The sequence below is a fragment of the Lepidochelys olivacea genome (genome assembly GCF_965140295.1).
Source record: "Lepidochelys olivacea isolate rLepOli2 genome assembly, chromosome: 8".
NCBI lineage: Eukaryota > Metazoa > Chordata > Testudines > Cheloniidae > Lepidochelys > Lepidochelys olivacea.
The window spans coordinates 15,126,766-15,149,000 of record NC_140418.1 but is presented as its reverse complement, the minus strand read 5'-3'; the positions used below and the strand labels follow the sequence as shown (position 1 = coordinate 15,149,000).

At 41.9% G+C, this 22,235-nt stretch overlaps 1 protein-coding gene across 1 annotated transcript in view; it reads right to left on the bottom strand.

Moving 5' to 3' along the window:
- SLC22A4 (solute carrier family 22 member 4) overlaps positions 1–22,235 on the bottom strand; it is a 54,733-nt gene that overhangs the window by 13,145 nt on the left and 19,353 nt on the right. The window contains exons 4-8 of the mRNA XM_084637420.1: positions 11,805–11,976; positions 5,971–6,097; positions 2,981–3,081; positions 1,768–1,982; positions 912–1,094 (exon numbers count right to left, since the gene is read on the bottom strand). Coding sequence (XP_084493546.1) covers positions 912–1,094; positions 1,768–1,982; positions 2,981–3,081; positions 5,971–6,097; positions 11,805–11,976 — 798 coding nt within the window. The remainder of the gene's footprint in view (positions 1–911; positions 1,095–1,767; positions 1,983–2,980; positions 3,082–5,970; positions 6,098–11,804; positions 11,977–22,235) is intronic.

Sequence of the window (22,235 nt, the reverse complement as noted above, 5' to 3'; positions counted from 1 at the left end):
GCACACAGCTCTGCAATGGAAGTCGATCAAAGCTGTTCTTTAAGCGTCATATGGCACTTCATAGGGACCTAGCCATCGCAAATTGAGCACCCAAAATGAGTGGATACTTTTGACTTTAATCTCTCAGTGCCTCACTCTCCATCTATAAAATACTATGTGAACATCTAAAGACTGTTAGCATATGCACAACGGGGCTGAATTTCTTTTTACTTTTGAGGTTTGACTTTGCAACCTTAACATTTCTTTTAACATAGTGTTTTGTGTGTAATTAGAAATATTACATGTACACACTACTGTGTATGCTTTATACTGCATATTTTCTAAGTACCATTTTCAAAAAAGTGTAGATTCCAAGAGATTATTTGACCTGCATCTGCCTGTTTTTCAGCATCTCACAAGTCTCTGTGCTCTCTTCTACACTAAGCGCTATGCAATGAAGGCCCATTTGGGCCATATGCCCTTGGGAAACTAGCTGACTGATCATGGCAAGTTTCAGAAGTGACTGAGAATAGTTTTCAAGTGTGCACTATCAAGATGTGGCAAAGTATCATCTCAGCCGCTCTACTTGTATGTTTCACCCCTTTGCTATCCCTCTTTGCCTTTGAATTGTGAGCAGGATACAAGGCCTCTTCTATTTGGAAAGCACCTGCTCAATCAAAGAGAATAAAAGGGCCTGATACTCTAATTTTATACAGGTGCAATAGTGGTGTAACACCAGTTATTTCCCTTGGTGTAAAACAAAATGGCCCAAAATGGAGGAAAGTGACTGAAATTACAATATCTAAAAAGCTGGTTTAAACATCTTTGGAGCACCAGGACTTTCTAGCTTGCACCCATTCTTTGGGATAACTGCTCTGTGCAGTTTGCTCCCATGTGTTTAAATTCAAGCCAAATGATAAAAGACATCTCACCAAGGTAAACAAAGTAAGGAGCGATGATGCTGCCCACCCTGGAAGACATGGAAGTAGCTCCAACTGCCATATTTCTTACTATTGTTGGGTAGAGCTCAGAAGTGTAGACATAAAGCATTGAGAATGCGGATGTGATCCCAAACTTCCCCAGCATCACCAGGAAGACAGACAGGATGTGAAGGTCTGAAAATAAAATTAAATGAGGATCAATAAAGCTGCATCTAGTTCCCATGCTTGTTACCTCCATTGTTTTTACCTCCCAAAGACTTCAGTTTTTCCCCCCTCTGTAATTGCAGTCTTCTCTTATCATAACCACCCCTGAGCCCTAGATTCGCCAATTCATAACTTGAGCAGGCAGCTTATTTTATACTACCAGGACTTTGGTTCACTCCCAGTCTGAGAGTGCACTTGAAATGCATTATGGCTCTGATTCAGCAAACTAGATAAGCACATGCTTAAATTCATATCTAATCAGCAATGCATTTAGGTTCTACTGAAGTCTACGGTGAAATCTGAAGAACTTCTGATTTTTGTAAGTAGTGTCTCCAGTTCAGATGCATCTGTGTTCTGTCATTTATCCAATTTTATGACCTGGTCATCTGAAGCATAAACGGATCAATACTTTGATTTTCAGAAGTGCTGAGCACTCAACACCCAGTGAACTGAATGAGAGCTGCAGGTGCTCAGAATTGTACGAAAAAGTAACAAACCAACCCAAAATCAAATCAAGCCACAAATGATTGAGGTTTGGTGCAAATTTCACCTGGTAACTTCCTGGTTTCCAACCCTTTGCTGGAGCAGTTAGATGGCACTGTAGGATATATTTTATTTTTACGTCATGAGTTGAAGCTCATACCTGTAGGCACCAGCTGAATGAAGAGAATAACCCCTCCTCCTAAGAACAAGGTGCCAGATATCGAATACCGCCGAGGTAAGATTCGGAGGAGCAGCCAAGCAATCACATAAGCTGGAACTTCTATAATGGCTGAGAGGAAGCAATTGATGTAGGCATTTCCATGCAAGTTGGGAGTGTTGAGAGACAGTCCAAAGTAACCAACTGATGTTAACATCCTGAAAGATGCATAAAAAGTAAAGTCTCTACAGTATTACCCAAGATTCTGTTTCAGAAACAGCACTATACCAGACATCAGCAGGGATGGGATGGCTTTCAGAATTTCAATAGCTACACCACAGTTGCTAAGTTTTTTGCACCTGCAGCTTCTTTTTGTACTAAAAATGCCCAAACACAATCCTCTCCACAGAGCCCTAACTTAACTCTCCCTCCCATATACAATATGGTAAATGAAAGGCTCACTGGAAGTTATTCATAATGGTGTTTCACTGTGACGGAGCCATTAACAATAAAGTGAAGTAGGAAGTCCTGAAACGTTTCAGTTTATTACAGCATGCCATCTACAATCCCATTTTTAGGGAACCTCTCCCTAGAGCAAACTCTATTAAAAGACTCGGTGTATTCATAAAAAGCTCCATTACAGCATCTGAATGTTATGGTTCTGCATAAGAGAGCTGGAAGATCGGATTTCAAATCTTGGGACACCTCAATTTGACATGCAAAAGGAATTAGCCAATTCCTCTAGACGGGAGGCAGTGGAGTCTAAAAGAATGGATCACAGATTAAGAGTCATGTATTCGGTTCTAATTATTGTTCTGCCACTGAACTGCTATATGGCCTGGGCAAGCCACATGACCTCTTTCGCTATACCCCCAAGACAGTAATGTGTACTTCTCATGGATGTTGTGTGGCTAAGACTGTGGGTTTGTTGGTTTTTTTACAGCAGCACTTTGAGTACACCGTGTGCTATATAAATGCTCAACATCAATAGAGTCATCATAAATTTGCATGCTCACATGCACACTGAAGAGCACAAATCTCTACCTGCCCAAACACGGATGCAAGCCCCTTAATGCAGGTATTTGAACACCCTACGCAGATTCCCATGTTTGAAATAGGTCCCAGTGTATGAGACCGGTTATTATAAAAAACTACAACAGACATCACAAACAGATTGATTGTTGTCCGTGTGCTTTAGGGTCACACATCCACTTACCACAGCAACAATGACATAACAGTGATAACTGCAATGTTTCGGGTTCTGAACAAGTCCAAGATGTATGCCTTCTGCTGCTGCTGAAACTTCATATCCTGCATCTTAGGGGAAAAGGAAAACAAACCCAAAATATCCCTATAGCAAGCGATCAATCTAATCTGTGGGGAAAAAAATCTTAACACACAGATTTGGGAGGATGGAGGTTATGAAAATATAACCCCACATAACCCTTCCAAGTAAAGTGAAAGGGCAGAAAATACACAAATCAACAGCCACCCAACCAATTCCGCATCAGCAAAGGGGTTTCATAGGAAGCTTGATTGGAGTACCACTGGGGGTAGAGACTAAAGTAACTTTTAAGTTAGTTGTGACACATGGCAGTACTGACATACCCGTACCAATTCGATCTAGAAATCAGTTACCAAGTCATCAAAGAACAGAAAGTCTAACGGGGGAAAAGACTTGCACTAACTTCTCCTCCTTCATGCCGTACAAAGGCACTCCCAGGACCGGCCTCACTGACAAAGGCAGTTTCCCGCACGCTGCCTATTGAGATCTCTACAGATCTCAGAATACACAGATCAGTGTGAAACAAAGAATCCTCAAGCTCGGCTGCCTATTGAGCAGCAGTTGGTTGCAAGAGCACATGGGAAATTGGTGCTCAGCCCTGAACTCAATTACTAACTGTGATGATATTTGCCACCACTGCTCCCCATGTTAGCAGAGGCTGAGAGACCATTTGGTGCTGGAAACAGACCCTCTGCAGCCAATCTGGCATGTGCAGGGTCCTCTTTGCTGGGTCCAGCTGATTCAGAGCCTGGAGGTAGGTCCCACATAAGAATTACACCCTGCCTGGGCCAGTAGTGGCCCAAAACTATTACCATTTAGCGCCCTAGGATGAAGAAAGGAGCTGGTGATCTCGGGCCAGGGCTTAGTAGACTCGTGCCATTACTACAAAGGCCACTGCCACAACTGATACCAAGTTGGTCTCAGGTGAGGGGCCAGCCCAGGACTGAATGGGCATAAAACAGAGCTAATCTCTCAGTCCCAGAGGATAAGGCTGTGTCACACTCCTGGCCTGCCTCGGGGAAGCTGAAATGCTGCTTCCTTGGCCGTTCCTGTTTGGCTAGCTAGAAGTTTTCACTTTCTAGGAACGTCCATCTGGCATCGCTCAGAAGCTCTAAGGTTATTTTAACAGAACAGATATTGTGCAGGCATCATCCACTGGCAAATGTAAAAGGCTGACATCAGGATCAGACTTGTACGGTTGTGGGTGGGGGAGGGGAGGGGCTGTATTGCCACTTAATCTGAAAGGCACGAGGCAGTGATGAAAAGCAGACTTTTCTCCTGGAGCCTGAGAAAAAGTCTTGTAAAGTATTAAACATGCAGCTGATCTACAGCTAGGACATAAAGGAAGTGCTTTTCTTTCTCACAACTGTCCTAGGACAAAATTCCCACCCCCAAAACACACTTGCTTTTCGAGAACAGATTTTAAGTGGCATAACCAAAAACTGAACAATATTTGAGTAGTTTATGCTGCCAAGCAAGTTCATCAAAGAACACATTTTTCTTGTAGAAAAGTCATAACAACATGTGGTTTTGTACTGTGCCGTGGATTATCTGGAGCTTAATAAGTGGCTATTTATATGAAAACAATATATAAAGTCTCATGTAAAAGACATGTGCACATGTAATGAACACAGACTCATGGGACTGAAACTGAGGATCGTAATCATCAAAGAGTATGACTCCCCTACCATCCGATTAAGCAGAGTTAACTAGCTGGCTATTATGCTCCTGCAGCTAGCCGCTAGAGGGAGACAAGATCACAAATGCTAAGTCACTGTATTATGTGTGTACTTGTGTTTCAGTCAACTTTTAAATGCTAATAAGCTTTCTGAGCTAGGCTTTTTTCTTTGTAACTAAGAAGATTAACCAAGAGGTATCATTCCTATGAAAGGACTAAATGTTCTTAATTAAAATGGAGCCCTTTTACCACCAGATCATTATTAAAAAACCCCAGAAAACAAATAATAAATCCCCATGCACAGACACAGGGCCAACAGTGTATTAAGCCAGTGAAAAAGGACTACTTAGCAATGGGGCAATGGAACTGCCTACACACTATACATATTTATTTATTAAGGGCACTTTTGAGGGTGCCCTTTAGTGCCATGCTAGGACTGACAGGCTCTTCAGTGAAGCCCTGCTTTCTCCTTTGGTGCCTCCTACTAGCAGGTGCACATATGCATTATAAAATCTGGGTACCAGAACTGCTGCTCCACACAGATCCTTCCATCTGGAAGAGCTACCTTTAAATTAAATGATCAGCTGTCAATAGTGCATCCAACCAAGATGAAGATAGATGTATTTTAATTTCTCATTTTTCTGAGTGAGGCAGCAGTGCCCTAATGATAGACACTTTGTTAGACCTATGAGACAAGCCAGTCCTGACTGAAAGCCAGAGAAAGTCATTGCTGAAGAGTACAGATCTTACTGCAAAATAATCAACTGCAGCTGCATATTTTTGACTTACTGATGCAAATGAGCCACCACCAATTGCCTCATGTCACAGCAAGTACTGAACCTGGACAATTTACTAAACAACTGGTGACAGAGCTGTGCTCTGAACTGTTTGATGTTCTGGCTTATCAGAATAATATGGAAATAAAAAGGAAAATAGCAAAGGTTGCCAAGTAGCAGATTAGAATCACGGAACTCTAGGGCTGGACGAGACCCCAAGAGGTCATATATAATCCCTCTCTTCCCCGCCTCCACCCAGTTGAGGCAGGACATATGAAAACATATTCTGCCTTATCAGAATAATCTGGAAATGAATTGCCTGAACAGGAAAATAGCAAAGGTTGCCAAGCAGCAGATTAGACTCCCTACAGTTCTGGGATAACTGGAAGAGACCTCAAGAGGTCATATAGTCCCTCTCTCCCCACACCGCACCCCACCCAGTTGTGGCAGGACATATGAAAATGTACCTCTGTGGAGTCAAACAGCATAGCTGGGGCTACAATGCCATTTGTTTTTGCAGCCTTTCGGATGATGATCTCTGCCTCTTTAAATCTTCCCTGGGAGATCAGCCATCGGGGAGATTCAGGAATGAACCTGCAACAAATTTCAGAAGGACTGAATCAACATTTCCACAATGATCACAACTCCTGACTTAATCATCTTTATTAAATACACTTTGGAGATAGATTTTGCAATCTCAGTAATAGATCACTTCCTGCGGTAGGGTCCAAACGTCCCGATAGATAAACATGTGGGTCACTTTACCCATAATGAGTAGTACCACTGAGCTCAATGGTACTGCTCAAGCACATGGGTAACTACTCACATGGTCAAGTACTTGCAGGACAGGGCCCTCTTCCTATAACTAGTTTCTGAAATTAGTTGTATTCATATATGTTAAGGGGATAATTAAATTCCATCAGAGAGTCAGAAGTTTCTTGGTAAATAGCAAAAATATTAATAGTTAGGTAGCATAAATATCAATCATATCAACAAGTTATCCTTACAAAAGTTGTATACAGCACACAAATGGTGTAGTGTTGTGGTGGTGATATTTAAAGGAAAGTGCAGACATATTTAAAGGCTACTTGCCATAGAGAGTTTATACACAACCTTCTTTATCTTCATAAAACAAAACTGATCAGGCTAAGAGAATGGTAGCAGTGCCACATTGTGGACATGATTGTATCCTGCAGGTAAAATCCAAACATCATGATGTCCATTAATATCAAACACAGACTAGAAGGACATGCCTCTCTTTCCCCAGTTTTTTAAAAACTCTAAATCCTTCAATCCTAACTGCTGCTGTCTTGCTCTCCTAAGTCAATGGTAAGTCAATAGGTCAGAGACGGCCGAGATACCTTCATGATCTGCAACAGCAGCTGCTAGACCCCTTCTTAAAGGGTTGATTAACATTTTTCTACTACTGTCTCTCCCACTGCATTTCTTTACAGGTCAGTTAATGAATACGAATGCAGATTGCAGAAGCAAGGGATACTCGGAATCCCTTTGGAGTATTTATCTTACTAAGCTTTTGACAGGATAGTTCTTATTTCACTGTATAAAAGTTATTAAGTAAATACATTGCTTCATAAGAGCCACTAGCAAGCACTGTGCAAGCTTCCTTTACATACCTCTGCCAATGTACCTCAATCCCTACCTACCATCTCTCTGCCTCTACAGTCCCAGACCCTGAAGTGGAAGATGAGAGTCAGGTCAATCCTTATGGATGTTTTGCAATGCAAACAAGAACCAGGAAGAACAGCCACCAAACACAACTTCACTGGTACCCCAAGGCAGGGCTTTGAATCTAGGTCTCCAGCAGCAAGAGGCCAGTGCAACAGCTCAGTGAGCCACCATAGCTTTCATAGGATTTATACGCTAGCGACAGTCAGCTTTTCCAATTGGACTTTTATGTTCGAATACCTACTTTTCCTCCATTACTCCCACTAACAAAATGATGCTGTGTGTCGCAGAGGAAAAGCGAGCAACGCCACACTGAAGTCAAGGATTCTAAAGCATTTCAAGTTAAATAGAAGCATTATTTAAAATGCCACTCTGGAGAGGGAATCAAACATCTGACCATCTCTCAAGTCTGATGATAGCAAGCAGGCATTGAAAATCATTTTTAAAGGGTTTTATTTCATATTTCCAGCCAAATTCAAAGAGCAGAAAGATGGAGCTGAATGGTATGTCACACTGTGTAGGATATAAGTCTGATTTGCTTTACTTAACAGTGCAATAAAGACATTGTTCTTTTTGAGGTCTTAATCTACCATAAATGAGGCTGTTTCAGAAGAACAAGAGAGGAGCTTCCTGGTTCAGCCCAGCATGAAAAGAAGGAATATTTAATATAATTTTTTTGAAGAGAATATGTATGTTTTGGGGGGTGAGGGAGACACCTCACATTTCTCCCCTCTATCAGGAAATGAGTGCACTCACTCCACAGATGCAGAGAAAGAGCGAGCATAGCATCCCTCCTCTAATCTGCCTACAGGGCCAATCAAAAACATCAGGCTTTCCCGTCTTGTCTCCAGTGTTTTCTTTTCACACTGGGAGTGCATAACCATCCAGCGGTGAGTGAGGTAAGGTTTGTTTAAATTGGTGTCAATTTAAAAAGGAATGGGGGCAGCGGGGCGGGAAATGAGTGCAAAGGAAAGACCAAAAAACAAAATAAAAAACCAAGGAGCGGAGTGTGGAATGGTCAGGGTTAAGGTTAGCCATATGAAATCCATTAGGGTGATGTTTTCAAAATCCAGCATGACAACTGCATGCAAAGAGAAACAAAAAGCACGGAGAATCTCTTTATGTCTGGTAAACGGTCACTGCCAAAGCCTATTGCTGAAATCCTCCCAACTGGCAAAACAGGAAAAAGTAAAAAAGTAAGGATCTGGGTAAGCGTGCTAGACCTAGAGCCAGTTAGTGGCTTGTCTGCATTCCCATCATAAAGCCCTGTTAAGCAGGTATTTGTGATGGAGCTGCCTGTCACATAGGGACCAGATGCTCCTCACCCTGTGATCCAATACCAGGAGAGGCTTTAGCGCAAGTCCATGGATTCAGCTGCACCACAGACATTACGAAATCAAGGACGCCAAACATGAGTGGCGCTGTGATGCAATGCGCCAGGTTGCAACACCCACAGCAGGGAACCGAGCCAAGCCCCGCAGGACAGGAGGGCAGGTTTGCTCTTTAGCTCCACCCCTGTGGCCTCCATGCCATGCCAGGACTAGAGTTGCGGTGCTGAGGCAGAGGGTGCTGCTGCGGGTGGTTGGCGCACCCCTTGGCTACAATTCACAACCAAGCCTAAGAAGAGTTTAGTATTGTGCTCGAAAGGCTACATCCACCCCTGCTCAATACAGAGCTCCACACATTCAAACCTGGGGCGAGCAGACAGTCAGATTCCTAGCCAGTCAGTCACGTTCCTGGACAAACTGGGGAACAGCTGTCTCCTCCCAACCTCAGCTCACCTGACTGCCACAACCAAGAACAGAAAACTTACCTTTAACGCAGGCCCTGTTACAGAGGCTGTTTTAGGTCTTCACAGGTCCAGAGCTCCAACACATGCCAGTTCCAACTTGGCTGTGTGCTCAGCCAGCCAGGGTTTAATGGGAAAGAGGCTGGTGCCTGGTGTTATTAGCAAGGGAAGGGAGAAAGGAGCAGGGATAAGAAAAGTGGGGAGGAAAGAGGGAAGGACCCATAGTGGCAACAGCTGAGAAATGAATATGATGGTGCCCATTGATCTAAGTGGAAACCTTTTCCAAAGGATTGTAAGATTCTCCCCCACTTTAAATTTGAACATATAATATTTTGAAAGGTATAAGGCACTCAGAGCCATAGATCTCCAAGTCCCAGGAAGTCAGGTCAGCTTCAAGACAGCATCCCCAGTCTCTAAAGGCCAGATAGGCTAGCATATCCCCTTACAGGATGAGGCATCCAATTGGCTGAGGAAAAAAAAAAACAGGGTGGAGCCAAAGAAGCTATGACATTCTGTTCAACCAGCCAAATGAACCTGCAGGATGTCATGGTGCTCATGTAAATCCCTCCCTGGACAAGCTACTGACCAATACTGACCCAGCGAGCTGTCCCTGGGGCTGTGTTTGCCTAAGTGCATTTAACGTATACACTTCGTTGTTTAGTGTGCTCTTCCAGTGCAGCTTCCACAGTGCACGCTAAATAATCATACACCTGATTGTGGTACAGAATTTTGTTTTCGTGACCATGCCACTGTAACCCACATATGCAAGGACCTGGATAAGCCCGTCAGAACTCCCTTCGCTCAGCTGGTATGGGGGGTTAGGAGAAGGTGGTAGCAACACATCTTTATAATGGCACATTTTACATTTCCTTTAGACTAAAATTCAACCTAACCCCTTAACCTAGGCATGTAAACATTTTGTTTGTTTGTTTTTAGTGAGAGTTATGTTGAAAAGTTATTTACTTTACAGGACTGGTTTCCCCAAATAATTTTAAAATACACAAAACCATGTTTCATCCTAGCAGCGGCATGCTATGGTTTTACTTCAGTAGCGAAGCATATCTTTGCAAGGAAAAGGCATCACAGACAGATAAAGGGATTCTGATATGTTGTTTTTAGGAAAAACTAACCTTGGATTGCTCTGAATTTGATAATGCTGCATGGATTAGCAAAGATGCACATGAGATGCCTGGTTTATCAGGGTGGTTTCCTGCTGTATGGCTGACTTCATATTCCAAAAGTAACAGGTTGAAGGTTTACACAACTCTGACAAAGAAGCTGTGAACTGTTACAGCCTATCAATCCACACAGCCACTCTTGGAAGAGTTATATGGCATTTGGTGCAGATACCATCTAGACAGCAAATAAGATTAGCTTTCAGAACTGCTGACAGAGGATCTGTTATAGTCTACTGGATTAATCCATTGTTTGTTTTTTGGATTTTCACTTCTTTTCCAAGGCCACATTAGAGGAACAAAATGCCTTGCTCCCAGAAACCTCCCAAACTGTGACCAAACTTTACTGGGGGTGGGGGGAAAATAAATGAAAATTGAGCACCAAAATGTTAGCGCTGAGACTTTTTTTCCCCTCAGCTCACCCCCATATGCCTCTAGCATCTCCCTCTAGTGGGGAATCTGATGTACCCTGGGGCACTGCACCCAAGATGTAAATATTCACTAAAATGATCATATTAAAGTAAATTATTTGCATTTAGGCCCCAATCTTGTAACATGCTTAACGAAGGTGCACTGTGCAAAGCCCTATTGTTGGCAGTGTCCATGCATATGGTACAAGTTGCAGGATCTGGCTGTAAGCTAGAACCCTGGATTCCAGCGAGCCTGCTGGGCCAAACATCTAGTTGCTGGCTTCCCTACTCCACCACAGGTTTCAGAGTAACAGCCGTGTTAGTCTGTATTCGCAAAAAGAAAAGGAGTACTTGTGGCACCTTAGAGACTAACCAATTTATTTGAGCATGAGCTTTCGTGAGCTACAGCTCACTTCATCGGATGCATACCATGGAAACTGCAGCAGACTTTATATATACACAGAGAATATGAAGTCTGCTGCAGTTTCCACGGTATGCATCCGATGAAGTGAGCTGTAGCTCACGAAAGCTCATGTTCAAATAAATTGGTTAGTCTCTAAGGTGCCACAAGTACTCCTTTTCTTTCTACTCCACCACACTTTCTTTTGTTTTAACGGCTCAACACTGTGCCGAGAGGTGGTGAGAGACTAAAAGTGAGTTATGAAAAAGATCAGAGTAATTAAAGATCCAGGAGAAAGTTTTAAACATCCTCCCTGCCCCAGTCTCTTACCCTTATCCAGCCCTCTCAGACATAAATATTGTGTGTAGCAAAGCACACAGGTTTTGGGTAGCATTTCAATAAGAAAGATTTTTGTTGCATTCCAACAGTTGCATCCACATAGAAAATAGGCTTCTAAAAAAGGAAGGAAGAAAAGCTGGAAGGGAAAGTTTGTACAGTACAACTCATCCAGCAATAATAAAGGAGATAACAAAAAGGTTATAAAGAGAGTTTGAGGTTGAGAGTCTGATAGTCTGGAAAGAATTTCCGAAGAGCACTGCAAAGCCAGCATAAGATGGACTCTAGCCGTGTTAGCAGGGTTCAGCACATAGATAAGTTATCTTAAAACTGGCTGAAAATGTTTCATCTTCAAGGCAAATCCCTTCACTTGGCATGCAGAATACTAAAACCAAAATCCACAGCAATTATAATCCAACTGGTTATTTCACAATTTAAACTGGAGGTTACCAGCTACAGATGGGACTTTCTGAAGCCGAACACCTTGCAATACAATTAAACTCACCACCACAGTGGAACGCAGAGCACCCCAGGTGCAGTGAGAGCCAGTAGCAGCATCCGCCAGTCTCTGATGAAGTAAGCAAATAGTGGCAGCAACATGTAGCCAATTGCAAAAAATGTGCAAATTCCTAATGTAGAGAATATAATACGAACTGATTTGCCAAGAATTTCTGTGCCTGTTCAAAACAAGGGAGTTTGGATTAGCATTTTAACTCTTTTTGTAAAAACCACGTCTAAATATTTTATCGCATTTACAAAAATCAGCTAATATAATCTTTAAAATGGAGTCATTTCCCTTATAACACTTAAAGGGACACTGTCAAGGAGTTCTGGCACAAAATAAGACCAACCTTAACATGAAGATAATCTGGTGGGACAGTCTTCCAGATATTAATTGTATAAGAGATTTCAAAGTTGCCAAGCCATTACTGAGTAATTGAAAGGCCAGCCACCATTTGTGTGGGAACCCACCTCTTTCAGTGCCCCCTGCTGGTTCTGCAAAAGCAGATTTCAAGTAATACACAGCTATTTTCAACACTAGACATAGTCCTCATGACATCTATGATGTTGCAAAGACAACAAAATAAATGGCCTTTTTTTCAGAGCTTTGTTTCACCACCCCTCTGAATTTCTGCACTGCTAGAATCAATACTTGCCCAACGGACAGGACAAAAGTAGGAGGAGACTTACATTTCTGCCATTGCAAAGACTGGGGAGTTCAGAGAAAAAACAGCAGACAGTGTCCTTTTAATCAAGCCTTCTTGTTCCTATCTCCCAGCAGTTTTTAAGTAATTCGGGAACAGAACACAAAGGAAGTTTATACTGAAACATGGCTCACTCCAAATATATCAGGATTAAAGAATTGCCATATTAGTTGATGGGGCCACATGTCCAGTGCCCTGTTTCCAACAGTGGTCAATGGCAGATGCTTTGGAGGAAGGCATAGAACTGCCTCACCTATTCATCTACAATAGCACCTAAAGACGAGGGCAGCGAATCTCTCGCTCACTCCAGTCAATCAGTTTTTACCCTGAATCATGAGAACTGAGTGATCCAAGAATTTACATTTCAGCCACAAAACCACAGATACTGTTATTCACACGAACATACAACAGATTTTTGAAATCTTGCTAAATCCTTTGCTTCAGTTCTTCCCTGAAGTGGCACATTCCACAGGTTCACCAGCTGCATAACGCAGTCTTCTATTACAATCAATTTTGAGTGCCCTCGTGTCCCAGGAAAGGATAAACAGGGACACTTGAGGCCTTCGCTGGCCTGGTTTTTAAAATGCCAAGCACCTAATAGTTCACATTAACTTCAATGGAATTTGCTGAGTGCCACTTCTTTGGGTGTCTAAATAAGTGCTTGGGACCCTAACTTCAGACACTCATCTCTGAAAGTCTTTGCCTATATTTCCTACCATACATCTCCAAAATAAGCATTCCTAGTCTTTCAGTCTTGTCTTATTTGGAAGTCCGTATAAGCCTCTGATAATTTCTATGGCCCTTCTCAAACTTTGAGTCTTCCAGATCCTTAAAATTACATGAATTAGATTGAATGCACTGTTCTTGAGGAGGATACACCACCTACATATAATGGCATAGTAGCAGTATTTTTCTCTGAAACACCACAATGGTAGATTTCTCCTTGTTGACATCATGATGGAGAAAGATCCTTTTACCTGTTCAGTTTGAGGCTGTCTCAGTGTTCCCTACAGAAGCTATAACTAATCTGGAACCGAGCGCAGGTACATATGGCTTAGGTTACCACATACTGGGCTGAACACTTTGCACTTGCTTGCGCTGAAATCAGTCTTCCATGGTGTTGCCCAGTTACTACATATTGTTGGATCCTCTGGAGTTGCTTACAATCCTTACCAATTTTGACTTACCTAAATATTATGCTAGTAAATTTAGTTACCTCACTATCCAGCCCCTCGAAGCCGTTATAAGGGGACACACACAGATCCTAGCTCTCAAGTCTGGCTGAGCTACATTTGGCGTAGGACCCAAAAGGGGTATGAAGATGACTTTCCACCACCTTTATTCTCTCTTCCTGATCTCCAGGGCACCCTCAGCACAAATCAGAACAGCCTCAGGGCTGATCTAAATTACAATAGCCTGAACAGCCCCAGGACGATTTGTAGCATCTGAGGATCACCTGAGCACAGCACATTTCAGCCACACTCACTCCAACCCCAGCACATCCCCTGGCTGCATGGCACCCAGGGATTCCACAGGGGAATCTCCAGCTAGTTACTTCCGCTAGTTTAAAGGCAGCAATGGTCCAGCGACACAAAGGAAAGCCACCTCCTCAGAGCCACTGGACTAGCCCAGACTAAGGTAATTTACGGTTTGCAAGAAGTTGTTTCCATGAAATTAAAACAAACAACTCAGAAAATAGCATTTTTTAGATTTAAATATTCCCTGGGTGCTTTTGTAGCCCAGACAAGAATATTATGTTAGTGCATAAGAACCTGAAATTTAAACAAACTACCCTGTGTTTTCATCCCCCATGCCCACTGATGTACAGAAAGAATAGACAGCATAAAATTATGAAAAATTAAAAATGTTTACAAGATTTTCAGTTTTAATACCTAATGTGCTATTATAAAATACCCTGAATGTTTTTAACCTGACACTGTTTCTTTAATAATATTAAAACAACATTAGATTTAGTTCCAATTCCTGGGTCACTTTATTATTAATCATTGCCCACTTATTCCTATTCTTTGCATCCTCTCTCAAGACAGGAGAGTCTCAACTTTCTTATACCACGGACCACATTTCAATAAACAGATGGTCATGTGGACACATCACCTCCTATTGCCAACATGCAGATCACTTTCCCACTAATCTGTGATCATGTAACATCCCTCTAGCAACTCCAACAGTGACTTTCAATGTAGAATAAAAGCATTTATGTCTGGCCACATGCAGCAGCTCGGTGAGAACTGAGCAAATAAACAGAGCGTGCCTATCTCTGTCCTTGTAAAGTGCTGGAAAATGCAGTGGAAAGAAGGAAATGGGAGAAAAGAAGAAAACCCGGCCTCTTCCCAGCAGCTCCAAAGGCAAAAGTTTTTATGAAGTCAGGAAAGAGGATGTGTTGCAACACCCCATCATTGCACCAAGACTGTGCTGAGACATTGCATCAATAACACCGCTGAGTCATGAACATGCAGTGCTGGAATGTCATACTATCATCATTTGGAGTCACTCCACTAGATGATGGAAGTGGTTATCCAAGATAAAATACAACTGAGATATTGCATAAGGCAAAGAGGGGAGAAATACCCTCGCAGTTCAGACTAGTTCAGTGATTAGCAGTACTGTTAATGGCCTGCACAATTAATATAATAAGTAGCAAAAAATAAAATTAACTTTAGCCAGGAAACTGGACAGAATTTTGTTGTTTTTATTAATTTTTCACAATGCCTTGTCTAGGACAGATTGTGTCTTCTTTGGAGCTTAAAATAGATCACTTATAACAAACACCAGGTTTCGGGAACTGAATGTTCTACTAGGAGTGAATCTGTTTCCCTTTTTAATGATCTTCCAATTTAAGAGTTATCATATAATCCAGTTTTGAAAGATCCTGAAGAGAAGCAGGTCTGTGGATTGAAATTAATGGACAAACTGACATGGATTCTCCCAGGTAAAGGACTGCAAGTTTGTACTGAGGTTGGATCAATCTATAATTTCGTTTTGGAAGAGGAGGACTGCAATATGAAGACAATAACATGATCATAAATTGAAGATAATAATAAATATATTACATCAATAATAAAGATAATATCTTGTAATAGAGTTACAGTTCAAATAACCATGCATCCCTAAATCAAAGCAAATTTTTGACAGCGGGCTCATTCAGCACACACATTGTGCCAATGTGATACCTAGTCCTTTAGAGAGAGGAACAGTGTAAGCCTTCAGTTACCTAGTTCTTTTTCCAATAAAATGCCTAGCCTTCTCTTAAAGTCTGTGCATAACAATTCTACCCCATCTCTCACATGGTCCTCAGACATTTCCTTTCCATTAGGGGCATTAGACTCCTTTACTCACTGAATATGATGTGGACTCAATTAACAACATCAAGCAGACAGATACAAAGGTGTAAGGGAGTTTAGGGAGTTATGTAGTTCATAAAAGTGCACTGTAATATTGCCTAAAAGCTATTGTGGAAGAAATGCACAAGGTCTATTTATGAGCTGCATTTATTTATGAGACTGACTCACCTGAGCAAGCAGCTCATGAATAATTCCCCATTAAGCAATTTCAAAAAGTATCTTCTCCACCTTTCATGTTTTTGTTTTTTAAAAAGAGCAAAGTTATAATCTTCTCCCCTGGTTGTTGTTTGTTTTGTGTCTTTATGAGAAGTTCGGTATTTAAAAAACAATGAATTATGGGGTTTAAACATTTTGTTAAAAATGCCTAGAACCTTAAAATTTGTGATAATCCAAAAATAAGATCTAATATAAGATTAAGTCTCTCAGGTACATTTATATTCCTTTCCCGCCAAAAGAGAACAATTTGAGGGCATTACCAAAATGCCTGTACAAATGAAGTGTATTTTTATAGTCACATAACTTGACCACAAAAAATCTGGTAATCATGGAAAGTAATAGAGGCCTGAAGCTAAGGAAGGAAAGAAAAAATTCTTGTAGAAAAAACTTTCCTGGAGACAGCTGAAGGACATAAGTGCAGAAATTAATCAAAGGTTCAAAAAGAAATTATTCCCACTAATGTAAAGAGCAGTCCTATGAAATGCAAAGGAACACATTGGATGAACCAGCTGTTTTTTCAGGCCGTTCTATAATAGTGTCTACGTTTTGAGCAAGAAAGTTAATATTTAATGATTTCTAGTCATACAATTTGATTTTAGATGACAAATGAAAGGAGAGATTCTTGGAAAGGTGCACACTTTACAAAACAATATGACTATTTAGTTACTGTGGCTAGGTTGTAGGATACTGAACTTCAAATGGCTGCCTTATACATCTGTGGGTCACTCTTCCTCTCTAGAAGCTCAACTTAAAGCAACGTCTCTAATGAACACAAAAAAAGAGGAAACCTTTTGCTGTATAGTCCTATCTGATGCAGCCCCTCCCCCTCCAATCATCCTGGGATGAAAGCTTCAGAGGCAGCAAGCTTATAAACAAATCCTAAGAGCAGAAGTCCATATTAATTTTTCATAATCAGATTTTCTTGAGAAACTAGTGATTTCTTAAGGAGCTGGAAAATACATAATATTTAATGAGGCTCCAACTCAACATCACAGTCATTTAATATAGTTGCTTCTTGAAGCTAATTAATCTGCCTTGTAATGGAGGCAGGTCACCCTTACAGTGTTAAAAGAAACCTTCAACATGCTATAAGAAACTTAGCAACATTCCATGACTCACAGGGACACCTAGTACACTTCCATCACCCAATTCACTTAATCACTTCTCACACACTGATCATCATGTCGTGGTGGAAGTGAATCCAACCAGGGTTCAGTAGAGACAGTAAAATAGTTTTTTGCCACCTAAAAATTATCCATGTACAGATGGATGTAAAAGAACATTGATCTAAAACTATTTTAGGAGACACAACCCTGTCTCCTAACAGTGGATAGCTAACTTCACACACAAATGCACAGAGAGAGTTTAGAAACAGGATGGATTAAACAGTAAAACAAGACATAACATTCTAATTGTCTTCCCAGAACTAAGTTGCTCTCTTGTACTGGTTAATCTTCATGAAATACTGAGGAGAACAAAACCAGGTACACTGTCAGTTTGGAAGCCAATTACCCAGCTTACATGCTGAGAGGTTATACAGTTAAAAACCATTTAAGGTTACCTAATCAGCACCTAAACTCACAAAGTCTAGTAGATGGGTTTTATGTAGGAATAGTTATCACGTCAAATACAGCTCCCGTTAATCACCGTGTCTCCAAATTAATCCACAATATTGTAGGTTAAAAAGAGACCCAACACATTTTTCTAAAAGGATTTTCAGTTCAGCAAATGCACTGACTTAGAGACCACTGAGCAAAAGACAATCTTTTTAATATTAACTTTACTAGCTCAGAAACCTGTCAGTGCAGTACAGCTCAGCAATGATCCATGAACTTAGATCAAAGGCCTGGCACTGCCCCTCTCGACTTCAAAGAATCTCATCTGAAAGAGACTGATAGCAACCAGGATTTGGATGGGGATAAATTGTATCTCTGCTGGCCTGACTTACTTATCAGCACCATGCTGCTGATGGTTGTGACACTCATTAGCCATGCCCCCTTGCACAGTACTGATTATACATTGTGTTTTGGAACATTTAAAAGTAATGTTTCCCGGTTAGTGTTTCACAGGGATGGAAAAAGAATAGGATTAGCTGTCAGTATGTGGTTTTAACTGAAATTATCATGATGCTAGTATCAAAATGGCATCTCAGTTTAACATAGAAACATTTTTTTAAAAGACATCCCTATTTCAAACACCAGGCTTTGACCAAGGAGGCCTGGTTTGTTTTTCAACCAGCGGGACAATCCACTTATACTTATTAGCAAGTATTGAAAAATTCTTCTGCTTCTGAGGAGTTGAAAGTAGATCCAAGAAGGGAGATGAGGAAGAGGAAATTAGATCTTCTCCACAACTTATTTTTCCCTTTGTGACCCAGGAACCCCTTGGTGCAAATCAGCAGAGGGCAGAAGGGGCAGCCAGGGGTTTTATATGGATCCCCTGAGTCGGATATATACATAACAGTTCACTGAAAAGTGGCATGTAAGGTCTCTGTCGAGAGCCAGGTGCCCACTAGTTGACATAATCATTGTGAAATATATGTACGGATAGTATTTAAGGAGGTATGTATCTATACTGGAAGTTATGTTCTTAAGGTCTTTGATTTAAGACAGGTCACCAAAAGGTGACATACCTTGGAATGTTCCTTTCATGTAGGAGGCAACAGACACCTATTTCCCTGTTTAGCCATATGAGTATGGTGTACTGTAAAATGAGAGATTGCAAAATCTACAAGAAAGGAAATCTGTAAGATGAAACATGCAGAAGTGGGTGTCCTGATTATAAATAAAGGCAAAATGGTGGGACAAGTATATCTTGGGGCAAAGAAACATACATAATCCTTCACCTGGGAGGCAAGCTGACAGCATACTTGTCTCATGAAAGGAGGGTCACAGCCAAGCCTGGCTGTAAAGCACTGCAAGGATTTTGGGTGAGCAATCTTCTACAAGACATGAGAGTATTTTGTTAATTGAGTCAAGGCTCTGGAATGTGTGTTATGATTTTCTTTTATATGTAACCATTTCTTTCCAATACTTCTACTTCCTACTTCTTGAATCTCTAATCTTTGTTAAACAAACTTGTACTTGATTTCACTATAAATATATCTAAGCAGTGTGTGTAAAGCAGAGCAGTGATCTGAGGGGGAACAGGTAAACTGGGTTGCTTGGATGCAGCATCTTTCTCAATACCGAGTGGACCAAGGGCTGGATATGCCAGGGAGATACTCGGAGGGCTCGAGGGCCTATTGCTAACCTGCAGAGTAACATGGGGCCTGCCAGGCCAAGAGGAGAGTGCTTGTGTTGTCCATGGCTGCTGGAGTTGGGGAGCTGACCCATGGCAGGCACAGACAAGGCTTCCTCATGATCAGGGCAGGTGGCAGCAAGTTGCCTCAGAACCCTGGAGGCGTCACTCCCTGCACCTCTATTAGGAGGCCAATCTCACAATTTAAGGTTGTCTTTTACTAGCAGTGGTACACAGATGTCTTAGAAATGGATACTTGAGACACAAAATAGGTTCGAAGGCCACATTGTGCTGTTGAGAGAAAGTGCCCGACAGAGGTGAATGAGATTTTGTTTAATAAAAAAAAAAAAAAAAGAAAAGAAAAAAAGTAACTGGCCTCTGGAACAAATCACTAGTTCACTTGTCTCCCTGCTTCTTGATTATGAAAATGTTGACAGCACAGCAGCAAGATATTTTACTTCGACATGTCCCTTAACAACTCAGTTTTTGGTTAAGTCAAGTGAGATTGCTTGAGAATATTCAGTAAAGTGTCCCTAGGAGATAACTTTCCACAGTCAGCTAAATTAGGGCCCACTGACTTCAGCAGGCTATGGAACAAGCCCTGAGAGAGGATGCCATGCAAGTCTGAAGTATCTATCACACGGTTCTCCAGTGGATTGAACCCTTAAGGACACTAAACTTTCTAAACTAATGCATGCAACAAGAGGCCACAGCAACGGTTCCTTAACCCACCCAGCAATATTGTTAATCTATCCAACTATACTCTTAGCCCAGCAGAAGAATCTGTCCTATCTCGGGGCCTCTCCTTCTGCCCCTCCACCCCCACGAACATGATACAGTTCTGTGGTGACCTGGAATCCCATTTTCGACATCTCCGACTCAAGGAATATTTCCAATACACCTCTGAACAACATACTAATCCACAGAGACCTTCGTACCAACACTACAAAAAGAAGGATTCTGGGTGGACTCCTCCTGAAGGTCAAAACAACAGACTGGACTTCTACATAGAGTGCTTCTGCCGACGTGCATGGGCTGAAATTGTGGAAAAGCAGCATCACTTGCCCCATAACCTCAGCTGTGCAGAACACAATGCCATCCACAGCCTCAGAAACAACTCTGACATCATAATCAAAAGGCTGATAAAGGAGGTGCTGTCGTCATCATGAATAGGTCGGAATATGACAAGAGGCAGCTCGGCAGCCCTCCAACACCACTTTCTACAAGCCATTACCCTCTGATCCCACTGTGGGTTACCAAAAGAAACTATAGCATTTGCTCAAGAAACTCCCTGAAAAAGCACAAGAACAAACCCCGACCTGGGGTATTCTATCTGCTATGCAAGATTCATAAACCTGGAAATCCTGGGCGCCTCATCATCTCAGGCATTGGCATCCTGACAGCAGGATAGTCTGGCTATGTAGACTCCCTCCTCAGGCCCTACACTACCAGCACTCCCAGCTATCTTTGAGACACCGCTGACTTCCTAAGGAAACTACAATCCATTGGTGATCTTCCTGAAAACACCATCCTGGCCACTATGGATGTAGAAGCCCTCTACACCAACATTCCACACAAAGGTGGACTACAAGCCATCAGGAACACTATCCCCGATAATGTCACGGTAAACCTGGTGGCTAAACTTTGTGACTTTGTCCTCACCCATAACTATTTCACATTTGGGGACAATGTATACCTTCAAATCAGCGGCACTGCTATGGGTACCCACATGGCCCCGCAGTATGCCAACATTTTTATGGCTGACTTAGAACAACGCTTCCTCAGCTCTCGTCCCCTAATGCCCCTACTCTACTTGTGCTACATTGATGACATCTTCATCATCTGGACCCATGGAAAAGAAGTCCTTGAGGAATTCCACCATGATTTCAACAATTTCCACCCCACCATCAACCTCAGCCTGGACCAGTCCACACAAGAAATCCACTTCCTGAACACTACGGTGCTAATAAGCGATGGTCACATAACCACCACCCTATACTGAAAACCTACTGACCGCTATTCCTACCTACATGCCTCCAGCTTTCACCCTGACCAGACCACACGGTCCATTGTCTACAGCCAAGCTCTACAATACAACCGCATTTGCTTCAACTCCTCAGACAGAGACAAACGCCTACAAGATCTCTATCAAGCATTCTTACAACTACAATACCCACCTGCTGAAGTGAAGAAACAGACTGACAGAGCCAGAAGAGTACCCAGAAGTCACCTACTACAGGACAGGCCCAACAAAGAAAATAACAGAATGCCACTAGCCGTCACCTTCAGTTCCCAACTAAAATCTCTCCAACGCATCATCAAGGATCTACAACCTATCCTGAAGGACGACCCATCCCTCTCACAAATCTTGGGAGACAGGCCAGTCCTTGCTTACAGACAGCCCCCCAAACTGAAGCAAATACTCACCAGCAACCACACACCACACAACAGAACCACTAACCCAGCAACAAAGCCCGTTGCCAACTATGTCCACATATCTATTCAGGGGACACGGTCATAGGGCCTAATCACATCAGCCACACTATCACAGGCTCGTTCACCTGCACATCTACCAATGTGATATATGCCATCACATGCCAGCAATGCCCCTCTGCCATGTACATTGGTCAAACTGGACAGTCTCTACGTAAAAGAATAAATGGACACAAATCAGACGTCAAGAATTATAACATTCATAAACCAGTCGGAGAACACTTCAATCTCTCTGGTCACTCGATTTCTGACCTAAAAGTGGCTATTCTTCCACAAAAAGACTTCAGAAACAGACTCCAACGAGAGACTGCTGAATTGGAATTAATTTGCATATTGGATACAATTAATTTAGGCTTGAATAGAGACTGGGCGTGGTTGAGTCATTACACAAAGTAAAACTATTTCCCCTTGTTTAGTCTC